Here is a 17,943-nt window from a genome sequence, read left to right as displayed (position 1 = left end):
GTGTTTATGCGTTGAACTCTGCAGCAGGCCCTATATGGCTAACGCTGTGGCCCCTCGCTTTGAGTTAGGAGTAGATCGAGCTGGAAGGTGCAGTTTTGTAGCTTGGCAAAACCAATTTGTGTGACAGGGTTTGGGGCACTTCAAATCTGCATTTAGTTCTGTTACCCGTTCAGCCCCCCTATCATATAACCACCCAGGACATGCCACACTACCTTCTATTCATACGCTCATACGGGCGCGCGGGGAGGGAGAGGGGTTTGCAAACCATCTAAAGAGGACAGATGGGGAGGTGTTTTCTATGTCACCAATCAGGTTCTAGCTATCATTTTATAGTATGTACTGGGTACATGATAACTAGAAGCTGATTGGCTGCTATAGGGAAAGCCTCCACTTTTCAGAATCTGCCCCATGTTGGCGAAAGCATCTGTTTGTCACTGTCGCATACTGTACGGCAGGTGTATTGATGTAGTCAAAAATTGTGAATATTGGTGGCGGAACTTTAGATATCCACCAGGGTCAGGAAATGTTGTGATACACTGAATGTGTTCTGGCATTGGAAAGACAGTAAATCCGTGGCTTACCTTGCAGTTGCATCCCAGGTGATAGCGATGATTGAGCCCCTTGCGCTGGGCAAGTGTCAGCTTGTCCCACTTCTCAATCAAGTTGCACAGGCCGGTGTACACCTTCCCCTCATACACACGCCCTATATGCAGGAGCAGATGCAGCACATTACAACCTGTCCCTTCATATTAACAAAATAATATAATGCTGTCTTTAATTGACGCGGTTACAGATTAATTGCATGCTGCCTTTAATTGACGCGGTTACGGATTCATTGCAATTTCAGGCTCTTGGATGGATGACTGGATTATGAGTAACATCTGTTCATATGTGTATGGCGAGCGGCCGTCTTTATTAAAAACGGGTTTCAGCTGTTAGACGAAGTCACAGACCGGGAACCGATATACGTAATTGTGGACTTAAAAACTTCACGTCTTCTAATGGTACTTGAGAGATAACGCGAAGTGGCGTAATGTTTGGGAACGACTTCTAAAATATTTACTTAAGGATTTGATTATGTCGGCTTTTGTTTGTTGGCCGGGTAAGTGCGAGAGGTCGGCTGAAGTTTATGGAAGTTTCACACCTGCCCAGATGCCTGTGCTGGTCCGGCCTTCGCCATGGGCTGCAGGGCTCATAGAGATTATTTAGGGAAATCTTTGGTTCTGCTATGTCTGTGACTGGCGGGTAATTCCACGGCACCCAGCAACTGACAGTCTGGCAATACCCCTAGCGGCACTATAATGTAATGTACAGCGCTGTGGAATAGGTCAGTGCTTTATAAATGATATATTATAATAATAATAGTAATAATAGCAGGTGGGGAAACGGCATGGATCGCTGTATTTTGTACATTAATTTCAACAGGATAATGCTTGGATCATGCACTAAAAGCCTCAAGAAACTTGCCTAAACACAGTGGGGGAAGCCATTTTGTGAGCTGAACCAATATCCATAAAAATATACTATTATGAATTTACTAGGAATGAATTACAAACTGAGTTCCCCACCTCAGTTATGCCTACTTCATAGTAGGGATGCCCATCGAAAGGCTAACTATCAATGGTGCCATCGGTTCTTTAGCATCGATGGCATGAAACTGCTCTGTGACATGGCAGGCCAATCAGGGAAGGGAGGCAGGGCGAAATGCCGGACAGGGGAAGGGGTTAAGCTCTGTGCACCCTACGCAGGGGGAAAGAAGAAAAACAAAACAAAAACATTGCTGCCTGTGTGACATCGATGGCGGGAAACCATCGCCCCCCTCTCGCCATCGAATCCAGTGATGAATGGAGGTTCAGCCGACAATGTGGCCACCACTAGAGCCCCATTGGCATGTTCTAGATCGTTTACTCACCTGTGATCAGGTACTGATACTTGTTGACCTCCAGCTTGACTCCGCAGAGGCTCTCGGACGACTCTGTGTAGATATACTGAACTTGAGGCATCTTCTTAAAGCCACGGTACATCTGCGGAGAAGTCAGAGATATAAAGGGTGACTTCCAAGTGACACATTCTCCATTAAAAAATAATAATGGCATTTCAACCAATTACGTTTCAAATACGCGATTGATGTTATCCGGCAGGTTTTGATGCACTACACGCTTAAAAAAAATTGTTTTACAAAAATTTTTATTTTTTTTGTCTGGGAATCAGATTGCAAGCGGCTGGGAGATCTGCGGCAGGGAGACTCAACCAAAGTACCAGTTGGCCGGAGAACAAGATGTTAAAATGTAATAAAATTTAAGCTATAAGGGATGTGTTTTATAATAGGCATTTTACCACAGCGAGTCAGAGGAGCTCTTCAAAAGAATAAACTGTGAGATAACCGTGGAGCCCACTTCTCTGTCTCCACCTAATTCATAGTGAGTGAATCACAGATTCAAGTGCCCTAAAGTTGTATAGAAAAGAGCGAGGCTACACAGGGAGGGTCGTCAAGCTCCAACACTTGTGACCTGACATTTATATGGGCTCTTAGAAACACAGAGTTGGCAGAAGAAAAGCATTTTAGTCTGAAGTCACAATGAGTTGAAACGTCCGCCCAACAAGCCATCTGCATTTGATAAGGTGAAGTACACCCTCAAAGTTGGGGCTTATTAGCTGTCACATGGCCTGACAGTGGTGAGCTAAATGGCGTTCTAATGCTGATAGTGTCCAAGAACTCAGAAGATCTTAAATCCTCACGTCCCGTAGGATCAACAACCTTTCAGTTCATATGCAGTCATTCTCTCTCTGGAGAAACATGGTCAAACATATGGTTACGTCTCTGAATATATTTTTTTTACCCCTTATATCCCACATTAAAGATGCAATTCCGCACTAATCTGTAAATAGCAAGTTAAGTACCTTTTAAGCATGCATCCGATAGTGATTTCTAAGAGGTAGCTAAGAAAAGTGAGTATCTCCTTTTCAAATGCTCTGGAGGGAAACCAAATAGGGCTGTCACAGGGTCACAGCTTCTCAGCATGTCATGAGGTAGTGGGGAAGGTGTGCACAGAGCAGACACAAATAACATTTTCTGTCAGTCACAGGCATAGTTAGCTACACAGATACAGACTCACAGCTCTCAGCGGGGGGAAGGGAGGGTAGGGGTGTGTCACAGTTCACAGAGCAGGGATAAAACACATGGTCTGGCTGCCAGACATAGACACAGTCAATTAGATACAATGAGGCTGAGGGGGGAGAAGGAGGTGCAGGATGTCACAGTTAAAACAGAGCTCAAAGGGGCATTCCAAAGCCTCTCTGCTCACTACATGATGTGAATGTGTTTGCAATGGCAGTCACATAATACTATGGAAAACCTGACAGAATTATCAATGATTAAAAGCATCATCATTCTACTCATACCAAGTACCAAGTACATATGAAGTATATGTACTGTATGTTTTTATTGTATTGTGATACTTCCCTCTTAAGAACAACAAATTCAGAAGGGAGAGACTGTAACTAATCTCAGCATCTACAAATCTCCCGTCCACAAGTGTAAGATCTCTTATTATCCCAGTGTAGTAATCACATGGCTGCTGGATTTCGGTCCTGCTGCAGAGACCCCCGCAGTGGCCTCCCTCCGATTTGTACATACATGTCCCCTTTGTTACCCAGATGGCATGTAGCCCGCTTGTTTCTCTCTGCAGCTCTATTCCTTTAATAAATTGCAGGTTTTCTTGACTGCGTGCCAAGAAATTTCCCTCCTTCCCTTCTTGGTGAGGAAGTAAGCCAGCAGCCTCGTGACTTGGGGGGGGGGGTAATAGCCAAGACTTGAACCCCATCCATATTAACATAGTCCCGAATCATTCTATGCATCACAGACTCAGCCTGTGCCCAGAGATCGTCCTGTGCAGTTAAATGTCCCAAACACATTCCCTCACATTTACATGACTCTAGGGGGGCTTGCGATAGATCATCCCCTTCGGCATTAAAGGTTATGAAGAATGAGATCAGAGAAAGGAGGAATTGGGTGGGTGGGGTGTGCATTGGCTGAGAACGCTCCACCACTCCTGGCTGCAGGACAGCCTCTGGAGACCGCGGATTGTAAACGTTTTATTGTGCCATTTGGAAAATTATTTTACGTGCCCAGAAGCATTTTTTACATCGCAAAGAAAATTAAAAAAAAAACCAGGTTGGAAGAGTACTGTAGACCAACCTAACCACTTTAGGTCCCGGGAGAGAGGATAACGAGGGGAGAGGCTGGTGACTTCATGTGTTTACTAGTTTAACTACTGAAGACGGCGTGCTTTATGGCTAACCCAAGTGAGCGACTTTACTCCTAACACGAGGAGACAGTTTGTGACGCCAACGGTGACGTCATGGGTTGTAGTTACGTCACATGGTTCTCTAAGACCAGTTAGAATCCCTGACACTGACGGACTAGTAAACATGAAAATAATCACGGGCTAAGATGGCATGTAGAAGGGCCTTCACCAGGCTGTATAACACTGCGACTGAGATCAGATCGGGGACATCGTTGCTTAAAAAATCGGCAAGGGATCAAGAGCTTGCCCACCAAAAGCTACTAAAGAGCACGTGTCGTTCATCGCGGCACACCCTCGGCACAGTGAAGGCAGCCATTTTGTGAACTAAATCAGTGTTTATAAGAATGCAGGGCATCACTAATCATTCTGAGATCGCTGGGGCACTGTTACTTTTGTACATATATATATATATATATTTGTCAGTGTACACAAAATGGCTTCCTCCCCAATGTGCGGGAAGTAAGTGCATTTTCATTTCTGTTTTTTCACTTAGCTTATGGCAGCCATGATTTTTGGGATATCAGATGGAACTGAATCATTGTGTTTTACTTAAGTTTTATTTAAGAAGTCATACATAAGGAATACAGTTACTTTTAATGGTTGTGTTGATAATGTTCTACCAGTATGAAGTGGCTCAGCTAGACAAGGCCATGCTAAAACAATTAAACAGACTCTGGACTGTAACTGGAAATAAGACTAAAGCAGACACAACTGCTTGTCACACTGCAGAGCACTGTCTGATATGGGCTGTGTGTGACTGCAGAGCACTGTCTGATATGGGCTGTGTGTGGCTGCGGAGCACTGTGTGATGTAATCTGTGTGTGACCGCGGAGCACTGTGTGATGTAATCTGTGTGTGACTGCGGAGCACTGTCTGATATGGGCTGTGTGTGACTGCGGAGCACTGTGTGATGTAATCTGTGTGTGACTGCAGAGCACTGTGTGATGTAATCTGTGTGCGACCGCGGAGCACTGTGTGATGTAATCTGTGTGTGACTGCGGAGCACTGTCTGATATGGGCTGTGTGTGGCTGCAGAGCACTGTCTGATATGGGCTGTGTGTGACTGCGGAGCACTGTGTGATGTAATCTGTGTGTGACCGCGGAGCACTGTGTGATGTAATCTGTGTGTGACTGCGGAGCACTGTCTGATATGGGCTGTGTGTGACTGCGGAGCACTGTGTGATGTAATCTGTGTGTGACTGCAGAGCACTGTGTGATGTAATCTGTGTGCGACCGCGGAGCACTGTGTGATGTAATCTGTGTGTGACTGCGGAGCACTGTCTGATATGGGCTGTGTGTGGCTGCGGAGCACTGTGTGATGTAATCTGTGTGTGGCTGCGGAGCACTGTGTGATGTAATCTGTGTGTGGCTGCGGAGCACTGTGTGATGTAATCTGTGTGTGACTGCAGAGCACTGTGTGATGTAATCTGTGTGTGACTGCGGAGCACTGTGTGATGTAATCTGTGTGTGACTGCAGAGCACGGTGTGATGTAATCTGTGTGTGACTGCGGAGCACAGTGTGATCTGGTCTATGTCTGATTGTTGAGCATCGTCTGCTCTGGTCTATGAGTATAATTGGCGTCCACCATCTGATCTGGTCTGTGTCTGATGCGGAGCACCGTCTGATCTGGTTTGTGTCTGATGCGGAGCACCGTCTGATCTGGTCTGTGTCTGATGCAGAGCACCGTCTGATCTGGTCTGTGTCTGATGCAGAGCACCGTCTGATCTGGTCTGTGTCTGATGCAGAGCACCGTCTGATCTGGTCTGTGTCTGATGCAGAGCACCGTCTGATCTGGTCTGTGTGTGACTCCAGAGCACCGTCTGATCTGGTCTGTGTGTGACTCCAGAGCACCGTCTGATCTGGTCTGTATCCTATGCAGAGCATCGTTTGATCAGGTCTGTGTCCTATGCAGAGCATCGTTTGATCTGGTCTGTGTCCTATGCAGAGCATCGTTTGATCTGGTCTGTGACCTATGCAGAGCACCGTCTGATCTGGTCTGTGACCTATGCAGAGCACCGTCTGATCTGGTCTGTGACCTATGCAGAGCACCGTCTGATCTGGTCTGTGACCTATGCAGAGCACCGTCTGATCTGGTCTGTGACCTATGCAGAGCACCGTCTGATCTGGTCTGTGACCTATGCAGAGCACCGTCTGATCTGGTCTGTGACCTATGCAGAGCACCGTCTGATCTGGTCTGTGACCTATGCAGAGCACACATAAATTGCACCTAATTGGCAGTCAGAGAGCAGAACTCTTTTACCTTCATTTGTTTTACTGTGTATCGCATTGTTCCAAAGGGCCCATCGTTCATTAGTTTCTTGCCCACAACCTTCGCTCTGATCACTGTAAGAAAACACAAATATATACGGGATTGAGAAGGGCCATGTATATACAATTACTAAGCATTTCCTGAGTAACTCAGCCATGCAATAACTGCCCGTCTCTGGTAAATTAATATCTGCTGTTCTCCGCACACATGATAACACTGTATATATCGTACATACAATACATAGCGAATATTGGGCCTGATTCATATGTGGTGATTTTGTGCGCAGCTACGCTAAATTATGCTAATGCTACAGCCGCCTGGAAATGTACTGTCCATCGGCGGCCTCGCAGATCCCAGCAATTGCCTACAAATACATCACAGTGATCACAGATCCTTCCCTAATCGACCATCCAAGTAACCCTATAGTCGGGCAGAATGGCCGCAGGAACTGTGACGCTGGTGATTTTAATTGCAATTGTACATGCATACTGGTGTTATTAATATCGCTATGTATGCGGTAAGTGGCGGGATGTATCACGCATCGCATTTCGAGTGCGATACATACCGCCACTTACCGCATTCGTAGCAGCATTAATAACGCCCGTTTTCTGGGCAAAAAACAACAAACAAAAGAAGATATCACCATTTGATGGTTTAACCCCAATGGGCCAAATGCAGTAGCCTGGAAATCCCGGAACATTCCACAGAAACTGCAGGCCATTACGTTCGGCCCTATAACTTGATCAAATAGATTGAGGTGGAGGCAGCCATTTTGTGGGACAAGCTATTTGTGATGGTGCAGTCTATTGATTCACTACAAGCTCCAAGTGAAGTGTTAGGCGGACTAGTATCGTTTCACTCACAAAATGGCTGCCTTCCGCTCTGTGTAGGCGTTCATGGGGCTAGTAATAAAAGCAGATGTTCGGACACATTTGGTCCTCTGATTTACGGTCTCATATTCTCGAGCCCTCTTGAGTGTTTTGTTAAAATAACCTCACCCATGATGTCCTCTTAATAAAACTAGAGACACCCTGTAGTAATGACGACCAACACTACCTGATACACCCCGCAGTTATGAGCAAGTCTGCTGGATACACCCTGCGGTTATGAGACATTGTTACACGTTTGTAATTGATTTACCAAACTCCATAAAATGTTCTAGATCAATATAGGACAGGGTTAGTTAGGGTTGCCAGTGGCCCTCCAAGCCGCCACCTGCAGCCAATTTGAAGGCTAGAGGGCCACTCACATGGCCCCTGAAGTGTGTCAGGTATCACTAGTCTATATTAATGTTATCCGAAACTGGGAGAACCGCTGTGTTGCTGATGTATCACTGAAAACTCCGGCACTGGGATGGGTTAATTGTGTGGTTACAATGTTAATCCAGCCCTTGCGAAAATATGCAATAAGTAACCATCAGTGCAGTTTGCAATTAACCACTTCCCAGTGCCTTCAGGAAGAGCCAAACCCTGCACATAATGACATTGGGAATTAACACGGCACTCAGTAAGCTTTCAGTATTAAAATGAGAAAAATTTCATTTTATACCTTTCCTTCCAGATTTAAGTCTTACAGTAACACCAGGACTGGGATAATCACTACAGTGCACTATAGACGTCTCATTAACTTATCAGTGTAACTCATTTTTATCCTGATAGTGATCAGTTTCTTGATCATATGCAGACATACCTAAGGGAGGAATAAACTATAGTTCCTTTCGGGGAGTGAGCGGACTGCAACAGTCCATTATGACCACTACGTAACAGTCCATATTAGACCACCATGCGGTCTGCAAGCACAGCTGTCCTCTACTTGCAGAACCAGGGTGTATTCAGAGAGTGCAGGATACTAAAGCTGGGTACACACTGATTGATGTGTACCGGTACGATATATCGGATCATGGGTACACATCAGAACGAGGTAATGAACGATAGAACGATGCCTTGTTCTGTCCTTCATTACCGGCAACAGGGCCGCATGTGATATCGCCTGGTTGGACGTGCAGCACAGTCGATAGGATGATGTAGCAACCGGGAGCGTGAATATTGGACGTACACATTGAGCGATGCGGCAGATATGGCATTCCGATTCGGCCCGGAAACGACATAGCGTGTCAACATCGCTCCAGTGTGTACCCGGCTTAAGTCGCACGATTCCTCATTTTAAGGGGTAGGCAACGTGTGGCATTCCAACTGCACCCTGCCACAGATTCAGCATCATACTTGCCAACCCTCCAGGAAGCCCCGGGAGAGACCCGAATTTGGGGTGGGGTCTCCTGGTCTCCCGACAGAGTTGGCCAGTCTGTCGATGTCGCCCACTTCTGGGATGGGCAGTTCTACAGCAGCTGGAGTGACACACGTTTTCCTACCGTAGAGATAGGAGAGGGTATGATACCAATGTATGGGCCAATGCACAGACACTTAAATACATTGATATCTTTATTGTAGTCAAACTAAGGAAATGCATTAATACATCATAATAATGTGTTTTCATTAACCTTCAGCACGAGCCTCCATGTGTAATATTGCTGCGGTCTGTGCAATTGGCTGGCTTCTCCACATGAGTTTCAATTTAAAGACAGCCATTTGATACTATGGGGATTACAAACCCCCCTCCCCCATCTAAACCACACGGCAGCTGAAGCCAGCCACCGCAGCTATAGAATATGTCCCTTTCAGGAATTTCATTTTGTGACATGGAGGTTTGAATCTTGAAGCGCACCCAGCGCCTGCAAACACCAGCAGCAGCCATTTTGACAATGCAGTCTGTCAATTGATTACAAAATGGCCGCTTCCAGTGTGTGTAGGCATGGATGCTACTGTTCCTTGAGAAAATTACCGGGTTTCCTGCCTCTGGTCAGGGCTGGTATAGTCAGCCCTATAAACAACATTGGCACCATGTTCCAGTTTAAATAGCAAGGTGCCAACCTACATGCACATAACAATTACACGTTAAATTTGGATCCGAATGCGCCATGCTGGAAAACCCATCTCCTTGATAATTTTCTCTTTGGATAATGGCGGATTCTGTTTTGAATACAAAACGCCACGTGAATTCCTTTCCAGACTTGCCAATTTCTGACAGCAGTGAAAAATCTCGAGTCGTTTAACGCCGTGAAATGCCCAGTTCTGGAATAGGAGAAATTTGCAGAGGATTGTGGGGAAGTTTTATTAAGTATAGTGTGCTTCTAATGGGCATACAAGCATTTTAGATCCCCAGACTCACACAAACATTGAGGAATATTTATTTACACAGTAATGCACAGGCTTACATGTACTGTACCTCAGAGTCCTGGCAGACAGGACGGGCGCTCATCCCATCCAGCCTGCCAAGCGTCATCTCTGAGGATTTGTAAGATTTATGACCGAAAGCAATCATTTAATTATGGGACGATTACGTTTCACTAAAGATCTAAGTCATATTTAACCTCCTTGATACCTAATCCATGAGTGTCACAAGTGGGTACCCAGCACTGGCATAGCACCCATGAATTATATTGGGGTGCCCATCACTGGCGTAGCACCCATGAATTAAATTGGGGTACCCATCACTGGCGTAGCACCCATGAAGTATATATCGGCATAGCACCCATAAGATATATTGGGGTACCCATCGCTGGCATAACAACCGATGAAGTAAATTGTGGTACCCATCACTGGTGTAACACCCTTGAAGTATATTGGGGTACCCAACACTGGTATATCACCCTTGAAGTATATTGGGTGGCCTGTCACTTGTTTAGGACCCATGAAGTATATCGGAGTGCCTATCATTGGCGGAGCACCCAGAAATATATCGGGGTACCCATTACTGGCGAAGCACCCAGAAGTATATCGGGGTACCTATTACTGAAGTAGCACATGTATAAATTGTGACAATATCTGTAGCTAGAGGGTGAGAACCGGTGTTGAATGTGATAATATTAGAGGTGCTGGAATAATATAGACAGTTTCCTGTATGAGAAGAAATAATATTTGTGGAGACTGAAGCAGAGGAACATAGAGCAGGTGTAACCGCACGGGCCCATCCCACGGTGCTACGGAGGGCCTTGCCTATTTTGTTAGTAAAATGAAGTTGGATGTGGGAGACCACGGGCTGGGTTTGTCCTCGCAGAACACGTGTACAAATACAGATTTCACTGAAACTTTAAACCTGCATCAATGCGGCCACTGTAATTCCAGCCCGACCGGATTCTTCACCCCCCCCTAGTCAGATGGCAAGTTAAGAATGTTGGCCTGTGACGGCAGCACTCACTAACCTGCAATATACTCAGCGCATACGGGTGAGGCGAGGGTAAAGCAGGGTACACACTGTACAATAATCAGGGCCGAACAGATGACTTATGACCGTTCGGGCAGAGGATGCGAGTGTGTACGCAGCGCGCTGGGCTGGTGATCGTTCTGATAGGCTCATCTGGGCTGCATGCACGACATTTTCCAAAATGATGAGCCGCTTTCCATGGCATTAAATCAGGTGTATTCCTATTATGGAAACCATCATTGACTAGTGTGTACAAACAGATAATTTAACACTCGGGCTGGTCGTTGGTACATTGCTGAGGTGTGCGCCTAGCCTTACACATTAATACTTATCATGGACATAGCATCTGTTACACTGAGAGCTCTACTACAATGATTCCACATACACCTATACTCAAATGGCGCCTAACAGCCCGACTGGCGAGCTGCGGACTTTGGACCTCATTCAGACCCGCTCGCTAGATGCGTTCGCTCGCTCGATGCGTATGCAAATTCAGGAAGGCAGACGATCGCACGGCAAGGCATTCATGCCCACTATGTCTTGGCGTGCGATCGCTTTGTGTATGTAGACGCCCACCAGCCTGTCTTAAGACGCCCACTTGCGCACGTCATCTCCAGGAAGTGTAAGGAACCATCGGTACATCAGGTACTATCGGAAGCGAACACAGCGCTTGCGATTGACCATACCCCACCGCAAGCACTGCGAGCACTTCAGTGTGAAATACAACCAGGTGACGTGTACTATGACGCTGCTTGTTAATTATGCACGCCTCTGAAACGACGTTAAGACGCTCGGGCACGCCTGCGTTCGCACCTCCACTCCCCCGTTTCTATTGGACTGCTCCTGTCACCACCCACAAACGGCCTCTCCTGTCACTCATTTCACAGGACAGTCTATGCGTGGCGAGCGTACGATTCCCGATTGCTCGCACTGGTACGTGCACGCGCATTGCGATGCATGCGCAGAATGCAAAAATCGGCTGGCCGCGTGCGAACGCTTCCTAGCAAGCGGGCCTGAATCGGGCCCTTTGCGTCTTAGCTGCACCATGGGTTCCGCCACACACTTTTTCACGCTGTACTGTTATCCGCCTCACTAATGGGATAAAAAGTACACAGCGCGGGTACGCAGCTTCTGCGTGCCACTCAGGCGCTAACCTGGGTAAAAAGGCAAAAGACGGAAGGCGATACGAGTGAGCCATGCATCGCGACAACGTAACGCTGTGCCTAATCTTCCACTTCCTTTGCGACAACAATTCTAATCCTAAATGCCTAAGACACTGTAGGCGGCTTTGTATACTGCAACAGTACGATCCGAAAAAGACGCTAAATGCAGAATGCTGTATATTTATTTTGGCTGGGGGGTTCTTGCCTTTTCGCCTAGAGTTTGCAGGACTCTGGGCAGCATCCATCATACTTACATTGTGAGAGCTGACTGAGGCTTATCCACAATTGCTTATCTCTGAACCATGTACGGCGAAGTAACAACTTAGCTTGTTTTGTTTTTTAAAGATATTTTTGGCTAATCTCATTTCCGCACCGTGTATCCATCCTATTGCTCAGTCAGATCACAAAGCAGAAGTTATTCATGCATGGCCACGTTTGAAAGAGAATATATTTTATTTTTTATTTCCACCTGCAAAGAGCTCTCAAAGTTATTTTCTTACGCTGCCTGGTCATGTTATCCATGTCACCATCAATCAATCATTCCTACAGTATTTTCGGATGTAGTAGGTATTCAAATACCGTCAGCGGAGAGGTGAAGATCCCGACTGCTAATTAGGTAAACATCGCTAAGCTAATTCACTACCCTAACCCTCCTTTAGGGGTGCCTAACCCTAACCTCCCCCCCAAGTGCCTAACCCTAACCCCCCTCTAAGTGCCTAAACCTAGCCCCCACTTCCCTGTAGCCTAAACCTAAGTCTCCCAGGGGAGGTGCCTAACCCTAACCTCCCCCCGGGGGTGCCTAACCCTAACCTCCCCCCAGGGGGGGTCTCTAACCCCCACCTTCCCCTAGCCTAAACCTAACCGTCCCGGGGGGGGGGTGCCTAAACCCCAAGTCCCCCCTGGAACTCTAAAACCTAACCCTCCCCCCCGCGGCTGTCCGCGCCCGGCTTACCTTCGTTCGGTATGCTGGACGTCGGGCTCCCGGCGTAGGTCTAATGACAGGCGTCAGGATTTAGACGCCTCTCATTAGTACCTTGCCGGGATTAGACAATCGGGAAGCCGGCGGTCGGCATCACCATGTACAGCACTGAACACAGCGGCAAAAGCAGACGCATCTCGTGAATATTTACAGCCCGTAAATGCGTTGCAAACAGAAATTGCGGACTGCGCATCCGCGCCTTGATAAGAGGAAGGAGAGTGGTGGGTCCGCTCAGCGTGTGGCCTAGATCTGCGGCTACCTTGCAAATGACCTGCCTTGTGGGAGTGTCAGGGGTGTGTCGTGGGACGCGTACCCAGACTGCCATTCTCGCCTGAAAAATGCGTACGAAGGAGGGACACCTGTTTCCGACGTATCTTTTACACTCTGCGTAGGGCTGGTACTGATACTAATGATGATGAAAATCACTGCGCGGTGTGAACGTACACGTGAAGCCTGAAAGATACGCGCATTAGCATAATGTACAATATTTGGCTTCCGCAGGCGCCCGCACTTGCGCCCATTTTGCGTTTTTGATAATAGAACAGACATTTTTACTTCGCCGGTGGCTGCAACTGTCGGAATAAAGTAATATGCCAGCGCCACCGTTTTTTAATTCATAAAGTATTAAACGTATATGTTTCACGCTTTATGGTATAGGTCACCTGATCCTGGACAGTGGGACGTACACAGGGATTGTGCTTCGTGTGTTCTAGGCTCCACGTAAAGGTCTCACCTGTGCCAGCCTCCCCTAATCCGCACATGGCCGTAACGCTTCCATAGAATCTCCTCATATGTACTCTAGGAAATTCCGCTGGGCCTGGTATCCCGGGAATCCAGTAACCTAAGAAGCTCCTCTGGTCCCAGAGAGGTTATATGTAAGTCACAGGGGTGAGAGAGCTGGCATCACCACTTCCCAGGCATCAGAAGCTGTGGACTTTTAAGAGCTGTAGGATTCTCTTTCCGTGTGTAAACCAGGGAGAGTTCCGGGTGGAGCTGCTGACAGGACCTTAAATTACATATAGGCCCGCCACACTCTTCCAAATATGACATCAAGCAGCACTGTATTTTACCAGTAAATACTTAGTGTGACTTTTCGGTACTATAGTATTAACTCTTTCATGAGTAATAATAATTTTTGCAGGAACATAGTGTGAACTGGAAACTGAATACTGATTACCTCAGTCGTACCCTAACCACGCTTTGATTAGTGTCCCGTATGTTAGTATTATACGTTTTGGAGATGTGGATTTATATGTTCTTTAACCTGTTTGCATTAAATTGTTATGCCAAGATGCACTGGCACCTATATACGACTTTAATAACGTGCCCACGCCCCTCATCCTGGACGCGATGTACTAAACAGAAAAATGCGGTAAAACCACCAAAAATGCTGTTTTCAGGGGGTTTATAGCATTTTCCATATGTACTAAGCACCGGAATGGTGGGTAACTCCATCTTAAGATGGCGGTGCGTTACCCAGTAGAAGCCCAAGTGCTTCTTATCAAGATGCCCTGAGGACCCAATCAGATCCCTCCAAGCTACCCTGTCGGCGAGGATTGTGATTTTAATCGCATTTCTTAGTACATACCGGGGTAATTAACCCCGGTATGTACCCGATAAGAGGCGTGATGCACCGTATCGTGGATGCGATCCTTAATACATCCTGCCCCCTGTGGTTACTTTGTTGTGCTGCTGATTCAGGACTTTGCAGCTTGTAATATATATCAAATTGCACCCTCCTGTCACAAGTGATAGCTATACAACTTGTGTATTCACAAGATGCAGCCTGGAACCTCTGTATTACAATAAGCTGGGTGGGAATGCTCCTTTTCCCATAGCCTTCTCCTCCTTGGTTGCCCAGATATACAGAAAAGAAAAAACTGCTGTTATCATCAACAAAACTTGACAGTGCTGAGAGAAAACTCCCCACTGCTGCCATCTACCTCAGATCTCTGGGCAGGTACCTGGAAGATTTCCCAGCATGCTCTGGGTCAGAGTCAAAACAGACCAACAAAACATACAAAAATAAAAAGTTAACCAGCGACCGGAAATAAAAGGGTGACCGAGTGCAATGTATGTGGAACGCAGTTCAAAGCATAGCTCATCGCCGCAGGCCGGGCCAAGAGGGGGGGATCAGTGAGGTGTCAAATAGTCCAAAGCTTTCACATGGATCCTTTCGGAAGTAACAGTTTCCCACAATAGTCCTGTAAGGGATGAGGGAAAACCGATCTCCTGACATTCTTCATGTCACTGAGCTGGAGGCGTCCTTCCTCACCTTTATAGGAGACGTGAGGCCCACACATCAGTAATCACTAAAAAACAAAAAGGATTCACAGATTCTGCATTTTTCCCCCCTGTTTTAATAATTCTCCAACCGACCAATATGTGGCCTTACATTGCAAATCTTATTCAGTGATTTGCGGATCTTTTATCATCCAAAGATCAGATCTGCAAATCATGAAAGTGCCCATTTTACTAGTAAAATACTAGTAATGGTGCATACACACGGGACGACTGTCAGCGATAACCGATAACGCTGAACGATCTCCCGGGTGTGCTGGATGATCAATATCGATCATCCAGCACAACACCGACGGCCAGCGACCCGTGATAACGATCACGGGTCCCTATAGTAACCTGCTCGATATCAACCGGGTTGGCCTGCATGCACGGTCGATGGACGATAACTTTATGCACAATCTGAACGATAACCATATGATCGATATCGTTATCGTTCATATCGTGCATTTTAATCGTATCGTGTGTACACACCTTAACTGTCTGCCAATCGGCTGATAGTTACCATACACTACAGCCCCGATTGGTCAGTGAAATCCAGCATGTTGGACAAACCGTTTCACCGATTCCAATCACTTCATGGTCAGGATCGGCAATCTGTGAACCACATACATTGCCGATTTTTTACACAATCATCATGTATGGGCCCCTTTACTTCAGGAGCAGAGTCGTTCCATGCTGGTCACTGATAATGGCCGAAGCCTTAATGGTCCCATGGACAAGGCCGGAATTTATACCTCGCTCTTTTTCAGACATTACGGGACTCATTAAGACTTGGGCAATTATGCTAATCTGAGTGTCAGCTCCGCGCAGAGGGCGACGGGGCGCCTGTTTCAGACAAATTCTTTGTACCCATTACGGAACGGGTGCATGTCCAAAAGCTCATGACTACGGCTGCGTACGTAAAAATAATGGGCGTACACGGACAGATTCTTGCTAGTAAGTAGGCTGCCGCAGCCTTTAGCAGAAAAAAAGCGGTCGCAGATGCTTCTGGAATCAGCCCCTCAGTGTCTGTCAGAAAAGAGAAACAGGGTAATTTGGGAGCAAATTGCTGATTGTCATTTGCTCCCATTAGTTACCAGATTTATCATTCCAACCAATCACCTAGTTGGATGGTTGGACAGAAAGTCTTTACGTGTGTATGCAGCTTTAGAAATCAACTTATGAAATGTTACTTTGCAGACCAAGTTGGACGTGATAATGGAACACTAACTAACATGACATGTAAAGCACCATCCATATACACTCGTAATATCCTATGTAGTACTATATACAACACCTTGTAATGTGACATGACCACAGGTCGTAATAGGAGAATACTGAATGGTAAATCCGGCTGTTCGATACCAATAACTTGTAAAGCCCACAGAATAATATCATATACTAACAAAAGCAGCCAGCGGGCACAACAAACAGAACACAGCAGTGGCCATTTCTCAATGTTAAACAACAAATCTGTTAACACACGGTGGGTGAATATTTACCCTGAGACTGCTCTGGAACATTTCACGTCCTCATTTTGCGCATCATGTGACATTATGATTCGCCACACTGCGTGCGGACATTGCTCCCCACAGTACTGTGAGCTCCACGTATCTAAGGGGTCTAGTTACTAAGCAGTGTTAGGAGACAGAGTGAAAAGTGATAAGAAAGTGATAAGGTGCCAGCCAATCAGCTTCCAACTGTCACCTCACAGGCTGTGTTTGAAAAATGACAGTTGGGAGCTGATTGGCTGGCACCTCATCACTTTCTTATCACTTTTCACTCTGTCTCCTAACACTGCTTAGTAAATAGACCCCTAATACTTGTAGGTCCTCTAAGGACAGATCAGGGGGACCATGTGCGAGTGCAGAGGGGGTTTTATTTTGTAAGTGAAGCACGCCGCTCTGAATAGTCACCATCCGTACTACACAAGATGGTGTCCATTCGAATGACGTTTGGCGCATGTTTGCAACAGACACACTTATATGCTAGATTTTAAGTTTAAGACGGGTGTTTTTTAAAAATACAAGCGTGGAAATGTAAATGAGCAGGCGCATATTTTTGGCTGTATGAAAATCTGCCTCTTTGAACTGTAAATCCCCCCACCCATGTGTGTGTAGTGTTACATGCACTCTATACAGCGCCTGGGGTTATAGACTCTCTTCAGCGCTTACGTTGCTGTTGGCGTCACCCCATCTGTTATCCACTGTCACTCACAGCACTGCCGTATGTTTGGATTTTGCAAGGAAATAAGCCCCATCTGACGGGGTATAGTGGCTTACAGTGATGTGTGTGGTCTTTCAAGAGGAGATTCACAAATGTTATTTCTGACTGAAGCACCAACGTGATAATGAAGAAAAAAAAAAGAGTCTTAACCAATGACAGATGTAACAGTAGAGAAATCCTCCTTCCCCAGGCTCTCTGCGCGCACCACCTAATGACATCAGCGTATGTGTGAGGTCCTGACTCTCAGACAAGATGTGTTTACTTATTAAACCGGATTGATCCGTCCGCTCTCCCATTGTCCTCATCCTGAGTGATCGCTCACAGGCCTTACCCCATCAGCCAGCAGGGGAATCCATAGCTGGGGGGATTGGGGGGGGGGGGTCTTTCCATCCTGAATGTCATTGTGTTTTGCTTTTTTTCCCATCATTAGGAGTCACGTTCTCAGCAGCTGACTGGGG

At 46.5% G+C, this 17,943-nt stretch overlaps 2 protein-coding genes across 3 annotated transcripts in view; one reads left to right on the top strand and one right to left on the bottom strand.

Annotated features, from left to right (window-relative positions):
- SYN3 (synapsin III) overlaps nt 1-17,943 on the top strand; it is a 316,630-nt gene that overhangs the window by 150,345 nt on the left and 148,342 nt on the right. The gene's annotated exons all lie outside the window — the stretch shown is intronic.
- Nucleotides 1-17,943, bottom strand: part of TIMP3 (TIMP metallopeptidase inhibitor 3) — a 45,182-nt gene that overhangs the window by 6,518 nt on the left and 20,721 nt on the right. The window contains exons 2-4 of the mRNA XM_088459234.1: nt 6,569-6,651; nt 1,913-2,024; nt 582-703 (exon numbers count right to left, since the gene is read on the bottom strand). Of these exons, the coding sequence (XP_088315360.1) occupies nt 582-703; nt 1,913-2,024; nt 6,569-6,651 (317 nt within the window). The remainder of the gene's footprint in view (nt 1-581; nt 704-1,912; nt 2,025-6,568; nt 6,652-17,943) is intronic.

Source organism: Taudactylus pleione, unplaced genomic scaffold (assembly GCF_031769625.1).
Source record: "Taudactylus pleione unplaced genomic scaffold, aTauple2 ptg000903l, whole genome shotgun sequence".
NCBI classification, from domain to species: domain Eukaryota; kingdom Metazoa; phylum Chordata; class Amphibia; order Anura; family Myobatrachidae; genus Taudactylus; species Taudactylus pleione.
Note: the sequence above shows the minus strand (reverse complement) of the source record. Positions and strands in the feature narration are given on the sequence as shown.